This window comes from Dreissena polymorpha, chromosome 8 (assembly GCF_020536995.1).
Source record: "Dreissena polymorpha isolate Duluth1 chromosome 8, UMN_Dpol_1.0, whole genome shotgun sequence".
NCBI classification, from domain to species: domain Eukaryota; kingdom Metazoa; phylum Mollusca; class Bivalvia; order Myida; family Dreissenidae; genus Dreissena; species Dreissena polymorpha.
In genome coordinates, this window is record NC_068362.1 from 14467814 (window position 1) to 14480907 (window position 13094).

At 36.3% G+C, this 13094-nt stretch overlaps 1 protein-coding gene across 3 annotated transcripts in view; it reads right to left on the reverse strand.

Annotated features, from left to right (window-relative positions):
• Positions 1-13094, reverse strand: part of LOC127842689 (glycoprotein-N-acetylgalactosamine 3-beta-galactosyltransferase 1-like) — a 47435-nt gene that overhangs the window by 5611 nt on the left and 28730 nt on the right. For all 3 annotated transcript variants that reach the window (XM_052372326.1, XM_052372327.1, XM_052372328.1), the window contains one exon: positions 453-650. In XM_052372326.1, the coding sequence (XP_052228286.1) occupies positions 453-600 (148 nt within the window). In that variant the 5' untranslated portion in view covers positions 601-650. The remainder of the gene's footprint in view (positions 1-452; positions 651-13094) is intronic.

Here is a 13094-nt window from a genome sequence, read left to right on the forward strand (position 1 = left end):
GTCTGAAATAAACAATTCGCATTCGTGTTTAACAAAGCAAATAGTAGTTATATACAGCTATACAGCTATTATTTATATGTGAAACGATATTTTCGGTCGCCGTGGCGTGGTATATACGGTGTACGCTTAGCTTCCGAAAGGTCATTAGTTCGATCCCCAGTGTGACAGTGTTCTTTAAGTCTCCCCCAAAGACACAAATTACTGGTTCTTCCCAGAAAACGGACTCGATCATAGCGTTTCAATAAGCCTTAGGCTTTCGATACAACGGAGCTAAAATAAAGGGGTCTTAACGAAACACAATTGTATATAACGCAATTATACTGCTAACTGCAATAATAATCCACAAATATTGCCCAAATGTTACTACCACTACAAGCGAATTTCTCTCTGACTTTTTTCAAAGTTTTTTGAGTTATATGAAAAGGTTTATTATCAATAAATATTCAAGGTACCTTTAACACCTCCAAATGCAATCCTGATATATCGGCCGGATGTCGCCTTATCCAACGTGTACAGAAGGACCAGCAAGGCGCATATAAGCCCAGCCAACGTACTAGCGGACCGGAGGGACCTACGGCACCCGAGCAATTTTATCAGCATTGTTTTCTCCTCAACGTGTAACCTTTAAATTGCCCATTGGTTAATATGACCTGAAAAAACGAGACAAACTATAACATGAGCAATGTTATCAAAATAGTTTGCCTTTCAATGTCTCCCCCTTTAATATTAAAAGGACATTAGTTAAAGAGAGTATGCGCGACTTTTATATGTCTTAAAATGTACTATATTGATACAAATATGTTACAATAACACAAAATAGGCAAGAACATTTTTGCATTGAAGAAGAATTTCATAAAATGCAGAAAAGACAAATAAGCGCCGAGAGCCGATTGTGACGAAGATAATTATTTCGTAAATATTTTCCTACAATAACCGAAGCATTCGTCTTTTTATTAGGATCGGAGTAATTGTTCGTGTGTCGTAAGAATAGATATCGCTGCAGTACGGAATCCGGATAGTGCCATCTATAATCTCGCCCTTCTTTTATCAAGGGCGACACTAGACTCACGAAGCGATACCCGATATTTTGCGCGACAGTCGCGGCAACGCACGATATTTTGCGCGACAGTCGCGGCGACACACGATATTTTGCGCGACAGTCATTTTGCGCAAAATATCGTGTATAGCTTCGTGTGTCTGGTGTCGTCCTTGATGAAAGAAGGGCGAGGCTTAATATAGATGGCACTATCCGGATTCCGTACTGCAGGAAATTAAAATGATACGTAAGACTTAATTTAGAGTCACATCGTACATGCATGATATACATAATAACATGCTTGCGAATTCGACTGTACAGACATTTTCGATTTCAGACTTAAATATCTGACTTATTTCGCATTTTTCGACACATGTTCCTCTTATCTTTATTTTAATTTATATTGAAATATGCATGTATTCTATATGTATAATAAGTTTTTTTATACACATTTTATATAAATTCATAAATATTTGACAAAATCGTGCATACCCTCTTTAATATGGCCGAAAAGAATAACTGGCAAAACATAACAGTATGGTTTGGCTTATTGAATCTTCTATTGAAGGGCTAGTTCAAAGTTCGACAAAATGACAACTTTAAAACAAGGCATATTCTAGTATTCAAGCATGCAAAATAACAATGCGACAAAGAAAACTGTTAAAACAATATATGTATTGATATTCATAAATCGAAATCGTAATAAGTGAAGCATTTGTAATAATAAAATAAAATAAAAGATATCAAACATAGTTCGGCCGTACCTAGCATTCATCGGAAGATTAAATATAAACATGTATACATGTACATGAAGTGATATCATACAGTAACGTTACGTCATTTGGCGGTCAGGTTTGTAAAGCTTTTCTTGGAAAAATGAGCAAAATCGTGTATTACCCAGTAAAACGTGTGTTTCAACCATAAGACAGAGTTAAAAGTCTGCGTTATGCACATGCAGCGAGTTATCTTTTGCTTTTTAGGTCCCGGGTTCTTTTTATTTTCAAAAATTCGACCCTCTTTTCGGGCGTTCGTGACTCAAATCCAAACTCGGTCTAGAAATTGTAAAACAAGAATTTGACCAAATTTCAAGATTTAGACAAACATGTGGCCTCTAGAGTGGTAACAAAGTTTTTGTATACTAAGACTTTATCTGGTTACCTAGTTTATGGACGCACTGTCCACCATTCTATCTCGGCCTCGATATTGCTCACATCAGTATTCCGACCATTACGCTTGGTTCATTAATGTGGCCTCTAATAACGATGTTTCACTTAGAACTGAACTCGGGATCTAGTTTTTTTTACGCACGTTACACAGAATCGGTATCAGCCTAATTGGCTGTAAACCATTTGATCTCTATGGTAGTGACAAGCTAAAAGTTGATACCGGTAAAGCACACCAAACATGCTAGGCATGGGTGGTCACAAGAACTCATCTTGAGCACACGAGCTCAGGTAAGCTAAGAACTTTCATAGATGCATATTTTAAAATAAGCAAAATACTAATCGTGAATAGAAACACGAGTATCATTATTCGAAATCGGAAACATAAAGCGCGTTTGTTACGTGTTTGTAAAGCTTTTCCTTGTGCTTTGCCGAAATAACGTCCAAACAATCTCGAAAGCCTGCGTGGTAATGTGGTAGCGTGTGAGCGTATTTCTATCTTTATTTCTGTCTCATCACTGTACAAGTATATACAACAATAAAAGTATTCATATCAATTACAGTGCCAATCATATAATGGATTTATAAGAGACATAACAGTAGTCAAGAACACAATTACTATGCATCAGTTAAAGTTAACCAAATATGTTAAAATTATAAAACATGGATTATAAAACAATAAAACAATATTGCATAAGTGGAATATTGAGACCTTTGATAGTTTCAATATAAAAATAATCTCATGAAACCTGTGTGTAGAATTTAAAAGTATTAGTTAAGATATTTACTTCCAGAGTGTCATGTTGGAATAATTTAAAGCAACAATCAAAGGTCCTATTCCCTTATTGTACAAAAATGTAGTTTGTTTATGTTATCTACAAATAATTGATAAAATCTAAAAACTAAAATGCCATATAGAATGTGTAACCTATCTATACAAATAAGCATTTCTGGTCATTAAAATATTATAGCAGGCTTTGGCAGTATCTCTTATCAATAATTTGTTGGAGAATAAAACTACCATCTTTTCTATATCTGACATAGAGTTAAAATCAGTAATGGTATGACATTTTTCAAAAAGAGAGGTCCTGATATCAGAATAAAGTGGACAGTATAGCATAACATGAGTTTCTGATTCAACACAAGTTGTACAATTAGGGCAGAATCTATTTTCAACAGGCACATTAGCATAACGCCCAATTTCCAACATAATTGGGGCTACCCCACATCTAAATTTAGCAAAAGCAGAACGATGTCTATATGGTAATATCATCTTACAATACTCTTCTGTACAATATTCATTCTTGAATTGACAATAGGTTCTTAGCTTGTTTCTGCCATTCCCTCTTATTGCATTTGGTTGTAATACAGTATCTTTCCAATCACTTTTAAACTTACAGAACATAGCACTATCAACCTTGTCACTAAAAGTTTGTTTAGACACAGTAGCTGGATAAATACAGAATTCTTCAAGATTCAAATCTTTAAACATCATTTTCACACTGAACACCCAGGTCTTACACTTAACTCCAGCAGTATTAACAGTCCACTGAAAAACCTTCCTATTGACCCGGTTCATATTCATACTACCAAATCTATGCCACAAATTACAAACATGTTTGTACTGTTTAACTAGAGGTGGTTGCCATCCCATATCACCGGCTAATGCAGCTGATGGAGTATATTTACCAACACCCATAAAGAAGCGTAGGGCCCTATTTTCAACAGCATTTATACATGCATATGTCCGTATGCCCCATATAGCTGATGCATATGAGATAACTGGCCACACTGTAGAATTGTACATCTTGCTATAAACTGCAAATGACATACCACCCATACTTTTATATCTAGCAATAAGTAAGCCAAGTGCTCTACTAGCACTCTGTGCAACATATTTGGCAGAAATACTAAAGTCCAAATGTTCTGATAGTAATAAACCTAAATAGGAGTATTTGTCAACATAAGTTAATCCATGAACACCACATTTGAAGTTGAATTCAGATCTGGGCACAGAGTTTGGCCTGAAATGCACAATGTTACTTTTATTTGCATTGACCACCATACTATTCGAGGTACACCATTGGCTTAATACATCTAACATGCATTGCAAATCTTGCTCGTTTTCCGCAATCAACACAAGGTCATCTGCATAGCACAATATACAAACTGGCTCGTCTTCAATCAAAACACCTTTACCAACCGCCTTAATCTGCACAGATAAGTCATTAAGGAAGAGATTAAACAGCAACGGTAACAACGAACAACCTTGCCGTAAACCAGTGGTAACTGCAAACCAATCAGTATAATGGCTATTTATACGAACACAAGAGGAGACCGACGCATACAAGGATTTGATTGCATCTAACATTTTTGTTGGGACACCTATACTATTCAACCTCTGCCAGAGTAAATTCCGCTCAATACCGTCGTACGCACGTCTAAAATCAATAAATGAACAAAACGTAGATTTATGTAACTTCTTGCGAACATCTATAATATTGGTCAGTGCAGAGATATGATCTAAAGTGCTGCGCTTTTTGCGAAAGCCGTTCTGTTCATCCTCTATTTTATCATTAAGTTCTGACCAGCTTGACAGCCTATGGTTCAAAATACTTGCATACAATTTATACATAGTACAAGCCAAACTAATACCACGATATTGTAAAGGATCTCTCTTATCAGCAGTGCTCGACTTAGGGATAGGGTTTATGATATTCTTACCCCACATTGATGGGACCATACCAGTTTCATAACATACACAGAATAAAGAATGCAAAAAGGAGACAGACATGTCATTCTTAAGAACTTCATTAGGAATTTGGTCAATGCCCGTCGCTTTATTCAACTTGGCTCGGTCAATAGCTGCTTTCACCTCAAAAACTGAAAAAGGTCTATCCAACTCCTCATGGTACACATTATCAAAACTACTTGTATGCTGGCCGACATTTGAATTAACAGATTGATTCAAAAGATTTGCAAAGTCATTCTTCCATCTCAACAACACATCCTCCAATTTTGAAGAAACTGTCCCATTGTCTAACACAACTTCAAGAGGAATACCCTTCTTACGTTCCTGGCCAACACCACAAGTTCCAATAGTCTTCCAAAACTCTACATCATTATCAGAAGCTAAGTTAGATAATCTAGACTGTGTAGAAAACCAGTAATGTCTTTTGGCCTTTTGTACCGCTCTATCAAAAAACCTCCTAGACCTTATATAGTCAGTCTTAAGCTGAACTTTTAAATGCTTATTGTTACATCTTAACCATAACTTCTCTTTTTTGCACATATCTGACCATAGACTACTTAATTCATTACTCCACCATGGCTTACCAGACCTGCGCTTTCTTCTACAGCAATCATGAATAATCGTTTTGAACGGAAGTTTATCATACATTTCATCCCGTACAATACCACACCAATCTCCAAATGCCTGATCTATGTCTGATTGTGTTCTGTAACCCTGTTCAAGGTTAGAAATACAGTCGTTAATCTGACCTACCAGAACTTGGTTTAGCAGAAAATCATTAGGAATTCTGGAGCAATCAAATTTATCTGTACTTTGTACTGACCCAGTCTTATCTGTAGCAAATTCCAAGTCGGTGGATTCAATTTCCATAACCCATGTGAGAATAGAGTGGTCAGGGACACATGTTGGAGCAATACTATCCTGCAATTCAATACTGTTCATAACATCAACAACTGTATGCACATAGAACTGACTATATAATGACAAGTTTTCATAAGGTACTATGCAATAATCTACAACTGATTGACCCTTTACAGAAATTGACGTGTAATCATTATGGACTGTATTACGTCCATTTAACATGCAAAAATTGCAGTTAATTAAAAAATCAATAAAAAGATCTCCATATTTGTTTGTTTTAAAGTCTATCACATCTCTATCAATAATATTATCAACACCTGCTATGAAGTCCTCCAAATCGCCACAACGACTATTAAAGTCTCCACAAATAAAAGGCAGACCTAGGTTTTGATATTCATATAAGTTTACAAGTATTGTGTCAAAAAAGGCAGTTGCATCTACATGCCTAGCAGAGTTTTCTGGAGGAAGATAACAAACACATGGTAAAAAGCAAAAGTTATCATTTTTGTGTACAAATTTCAGCCATAATATACCATCTGTGGAGTCATTTAAAATAGATACATCAAACACATCTAGAACACTGTTACGGACCAAAAACCCAACTCCACCAGAACCAGTTCTTGCATTCACATGAATATTTTTACGATTATTACCAAACCATGTATAATCAGAAACATCAATACTATTAAAGTTCTTTAAATGGGACTCAGCAATCCCAATTAAATCAAGGTTCAAATGCTTAATACATTGTTCACGTAAAATAAAATTGTCACTAGAGCTCGAACTGCTCCAACCATGAACATTCCAAAAGCCTGTTTTTAACTAATAATTGTCTCCTCCTCGTCTTCCTCTGTTCTGCTGTGCTCTTTGCCATCCCCGATCACTGTTGGTACCACGCCCAGAAGACCCACCGCGTCGAGGAGCACCACGAGGACCATTCCACCGAGTGTTGCGCTGTGAGCCATCACCCTGTGAATGACTAGTTCCTTGGTCCTGCCTGTCATCACTCGACATTGGCCTGTTTCGCACCACACGATTCCCTCGAACACTCACCCCCTCGGCATTCATTGCGCCAACTAAGGTTCTAAAGTTACTCATCATCAAACGCTCTTCTCGCGATTGATCGCACTGGATGTAAACATCAGAATAAGTTCTGCTTTCGTTCAGCTTTGACTTGTTTTTCAACACTTTCTGCCTATCTTCTTGTGACTGCATGGTAGCAATAACAACACCCGGCTTGGAACTGTTAGCACTTGTCTTTCTCTGTGTGTTGCATACTTGCACATTACATTTCATTACGTCTTTGAACATAGATATCACTTTACTGTTCAGATTTTCTCCCTCATGATAGGGACGGCCACGAATTACCAAATTCTTTGAGATATCCTGACCACCACTGGGTCCGCCAGCTGCAGCCGTGACTGAGGAACACTTTTCACTGACTTCTTGTAACTCTTCAGTAATTTTCTCCTTAAATGAGTCAAGTTGCTCTTGCACATTCGTCTTAATACGACCCAGCTCAATGTTAACTCTCTTGTCCAACAGTTGTGCAAATTTATGGGTCAACTTTTGCTCTATGGAACTTTCAAGTTGATCAATACGATTGTTTATCGAGACATTCATGGCACATATGTCAGTAGAGAGCTTTGATAATAGGGCCTTGAGATCAGAGTTAACTGGATGAAGTTCATTGGACACCGGCTCAGACAGGGAGCTCATTTTATCGCTAGAAGAACTTTCACAAGCAACATCCTCCTTTACCTTCTTCGCGGATCCATGAACTGGGGACGAGTGGTTTCGCTTCCTATTCTGTTTGACAGGTGTGAACTCAACTACTTGTGTGATGGACGGGCCCATGGTCGACTCGACATACTCATGTGACTCTTTAGTGTCTAAAGATGCCATACTGAAACAACTTCAGGTTTACACAGGTTGCTTATGGGCTATCGAACACTATAATGACAGCAGTTAAAACGGATACAGTGTGTAGAAGATAATAATCGACAATATCTGAACCACGAAAACTGATGACACTTTCGGATTATCCGGTGCTAGGTACAAGATTCCCGTCCAAATGGTCCGCTTCTAGCAAACTGATTATATTTCTTCAATTACACAAACTACCACGCACAAATACCACTTTTTCCTTGATGCACAATATCACATACCACTTACTGCCTATAATAAACTACTATATAACTTGTTAATCTGTAAGTTTTTCTTAAAATTTTCAATATTTTTCCCCGTCCTCAAAAAGCGCGTATGCGTGTTCATCATTTGAGTCGCGTTCTGAGAAAACTGGGCATAATGCTTGTGCGTAAATTGTCATCCCAGATTATCCTGTGCAGTTCGCACAGGCTAATCGGGGACGACACTTTCCGCTTTAATGACATTTTTCGATTAAATGAAGTCTCTTCTAAGCAAAAATCCAATTCAGGCGGAAAGTGTCGTCCCTGATTAGCCTGGTAAATGTTCAGTATTACTGTCTCCTCACAAATATCATACTACAACGAAAATTTGCGATTCTGAAAGTTTTTTTATAATTGTGTTTCTATACCAAAACGTCAGAAAGGGTCCCTTTAAGTTAAGTCATATTTTCCGAAATAAGACAATTGCGCAACTATAATTCACAATGTCGGTAATTAATTCACACAGACTTAATCTTAATTTTTAACGGTATTATAACATATTACAAATGAAAATACACCAAAAGTAAACAATTAAAATTCATTGTGATTTATAGATCTTTGCTCAGCCTATTGGTTTGATGTCAATTTCCAAATGAATCGTGTTCTGAGAAAACTGGGCATAATGCATGTGCATAAAGTGTCGTCCCAGATTAGCCTGTGCAGTCCGCACAGGCTAATCAGGGACGACACTCTCCGCTTTTATGACATTTTTCGTTTAAATGAAGTCTCTTCTTAGCAAAAATCCAATTTAGGCGGAAAGTGTCGTCTCGGATTAGCCTGTGTGGACTGCACAGGCTTATCTGGGACGACACTTGACGCACATTCATTATGCCCATTTTTCTCAGAATACGACTCAAATGTATATAAATGATGATCAAGAAAAGTGTCTTGCTTTGAGCAAAAGAAAATAACAGACTTAAAAGAACATTTCTTTTATTATTATTTATTGAATGCAAATAAATATCATTTTGTTGAAATGCAATATTAGACTTTTGTAAAGATGGTATTACAACTCTTATTGCCAGTTGTTATGATAATTAAAATAAGGATTTGGTATACAGTCTACACGGTTTATTTAATGATTCATTTTCAATAAAACAAAAGCCGTCTCCATAGGATAACGTATGCCCCCTATAAAAGTTTTGATAAAAGTTATGAGCATTTTTCGAAACCTAAACACAGATTTCGAAACCTAAACGCCGACCCTAAGTTTAAGGTCAAGGGGGTCCAAATGTGTGTGCCTATGGAAAGGCCTTGTCGATATACACATGCATACCAAATATGAAGGTTACATTTGAATCGACATAGAAGTTATGAGCATTCTTCGAAACCTGAACAGACAGACGGACGGACAATGCTATCACTATATGCCCTCCTTCGGGGGAATTAAAAAAGAACAAGTTAATGATAAGAATTAATATATTTATATGTGTACATGTTCCGAATTTTCATAATTTTTCATGGAACAATGCACATTTTATACAGCAAAATTTAATCCAGTAAGATGGCAACAGGAACAGGAATTGTGATTCCGTATCAAAGGAAGGAACTGTGGTACAGTCTTATGGAAAGGCATCTATTTGAAAACTAAACAATCTTTAATTCATTGTGTTCGATATGAAACTGCTATTTTAGAATAATTATAAACATTGAGTGAACAAAATGTTATCTTAATTTAAATAATATTTTTTCTGTTATAAATTCATTTGCATGAACAAATTACAACAGGGAAAACTAGGGAAAGATGTAGTTTCCCATTGATGCTAAAAAGTGAGAAAAGGTGGAACAGTTTGTTGCCATCGTAAAATAAGTGTCTAAATCCAAGAATTGTTTAACCCTTTGCATGCTGGGTAATTTGTCTTCTGCTAAAATGTCGTCTGCTGAATTTCTAAAATTAGCATTTTCTTCGATTTTTTTTCAAAGAATACTATCCGAATAGCAAACAGTTTGGATCCTGATGAGACGCCACGGTATGTGGCGTCTCATCTGGATCCAAACTGTTTGCAAAGGCCTTCAAAATTCGGTTCCCGCACTGAAAGGGTTAACAAAACAGTATTGTCAATCAAAGTTTTTGAACCAAGATCTTTTCATTTCCATAATTTTGAGAGATAGCCATAGGCTTTTTGTTGAGAAGTGGAAATGAAAAATAGCTCCCTACTGGTAGATATTTACCCATGAATGTTCAAATATGGGAATCTATACAAATTGACAAAGTTAACAACAAGTGATGGATCATTTACCTCTAGTTGTTTAATGCACATAGTATGTTGGCCATCTATTTAGGAAATATGTTAATAATCGGAATTTATCTGGACCCTTAGTCACTAGACATTTCTCTGACTTATATTAAGTAAGTTATACCAAGGATAAAATTTCTTGTAAAGAATATAAACAATTGCTTTCATTTTGAGTCAAACTTTGAAGAAACCAACTCTATGTGTTTGATTCTTCATTTAGCACATTTTGTTAATGACATGATCACCAGCGACAGCATGACATGATCACCAGTGGCAGCATGACATGATCACCAGTGACAGCATGACATGATCACCAGTTGCAGCATGACATGATCACCAGTGACAGCATGACATGATCACCAGTGGCAGCATGACATGATCACCAGTGGCAGCATGACATGATCACCAGTGACATCATGACATGATCACCAATGGCCGCATGACATGATCACCAGTGACAGCATGACATGATCACCAGTGACAGCATGACATGATCACCAGTGGCAGCATGACATGATCACCAGTGACAGCATGACATGATCACCAATGGCCGCATGACATGATCACCAGTGACAGCATGACATGATCACCAGTGACATCATGACATGATCACCAATGGCCGCATGACATGATCACCAGTGACAGCATGACATGATCACCAGTGACAGCATGACATGATCACCAGTGACAGCATGACATAATCACCAGTGGCAGCATGACATGATCACCAGTGACAGCATGACATGATCACCAGTGGCAGCATGACATGATCACCAGTGGCAGCATGACATGATCACCAGTGACAGCATGACATGATCACCAGTGGCAGCATGACATGATCACCAGTGGCAGCATGAATATATTTATAAGTTCGATGTTTACTATTTTTTGTCTCAGTCTATGCTTTATTCTTAAGTCTATGAATGGGTTGGTGAATACAGGCCAAGGTCAGACACTATTTATTGTGGTTCCAAAAGTTATTAAAGTTTGTCAGAAACTCAAAACTCTTCTTAGATTCTAGCTGTAATCAATGTTCTTATGGTCCAGGAAAATTGACTGGCGCCAGGGTAGTGCGTACTTCTTCGGTCGAACTGTCTATTCCGTTTGAAGGCAATTACACCAAGAACTGCAAAATAAACAAACAAAAATATGATAAAACAATTACTGGTATATAGCAGTATGTGGAGATTTTGAAAGTAAGGATATGGAAAATAACCATATAGCAGCAGTCTACAATATGATATGAGCCTGGCTCTGCAAAAAGGGGATTAAATGCCTGTGTGTAAAGTGTTTCCCAGATTAGCATGTGCAGTCTGCATAGGCCGATCAGGGACAACACTTTTCGCCTAAACTGGATTTCGATAAACAGATTTTTTCTTTTATAAAAAATACCATAACAGCAGAAAGTGTGGTCTCTGATTAGCCTCTGGAGACTGCACATGGTTAATCTGGGACAAAACTTTTCATACATGCATTAAACCCCCCTTTTTGCTTAGTGAGGCTCATATATATTTTGTGGAAGATTTTTTGTTTGCAATTAAGAATTGAAATGCACAAATACTTTATTCCCAGTTAAAGCATTCTTTGTAAGAATTTAAGAGCCTGACAACTCTTTCAGTGGGTGAACTGAGTTGATCTATTACTTGACAAATAAAATATAAGTGGTTTTACTGTGTAAGATGCAAGAAAATCAAGATATAGGTTTTCTAATATATGTTGTAACCAGTCAAATATAAACATATTAGCGTTGTTTTTTTTTAGTCCCAATGTTAAAAATATTTTTTTTCCTAAATGACTGCCTAAATTTTAAAAGTAAAATCACAATCATTTCTCAATTTTTAATTATTTCTAAGCAAAATATTTTTTTGTCAAAGATGCCATTTGTCCCAGTCCAAAGGGACTCAGTCTCATTTGTTAAATGGGAAAAAAACTAAATACCTATGAGAAGAAATATTGCAAAAAAGGTTTTTTTTTTCAAGAAAATAAGATTGTGTTGATAGCCTTTGTATACTCAAAACATGGACAATAGTATGGATTAAAGGGGCCTTTTCACGTTTTTGTAAATTGACAAAATTAAATTTTTTTTTTCAGATTCCCAACTTTTCGTTGTAATTATGATATTTGTGAGGAAACAGCAATACTGAACATTTACCCTGCTCTAAAATATCCATTATCTGCATCTTTTGACAATTTAAAAAGCTGAAAACTATCAAACGTCAAAATGCAAATAGATTGAATAATTTGGAGAGTTCTTTTTTTGTCTTTATATTTTGTGATTCTACGAGGACTGCGTATATAAAGCATAAAATATCCCACTGAGTGTATAACCACGGATGACCGAGGGTGTTTTTTTCTTTTTTTAATTTAATTCTTGTTTTTTTTTTAATGGAGCTTTTTAGATCCAATGTTTACATTTATCAATATAAAGCATTTAATGACAAACTTCAATCCATTCCAAAATCTGTGAAAAGGTCCCTTTAAGATATTCATAATTAAGTTTTATTCCTATTTTAAACAACCATACCATGATAACCTTTTCGGTTCACTCCAATTTCCATTCGCCGTCAGAGAGGATTATGCAGAGAGGATTATGCTGAATGCAAAATCTCACCAATACAGCTTAAAGTCACTGCCATGGTAGGTTTCTCGAACAGCTCAAATACATTGGCATCTGTAAAACAAATCACATTGGAAATCGATATTTGAGAATCTAATTTTATAATGATGTCTCTTTATTTTACTGACTACATTAAACATATTTTGAATTAAATATTTATTAGTGCTGATTATTTAATATTTCAACATATATTTTGTGTGTAAAAAATCTATAAGCTATAAAGGTGCTAAAGTGAAGAA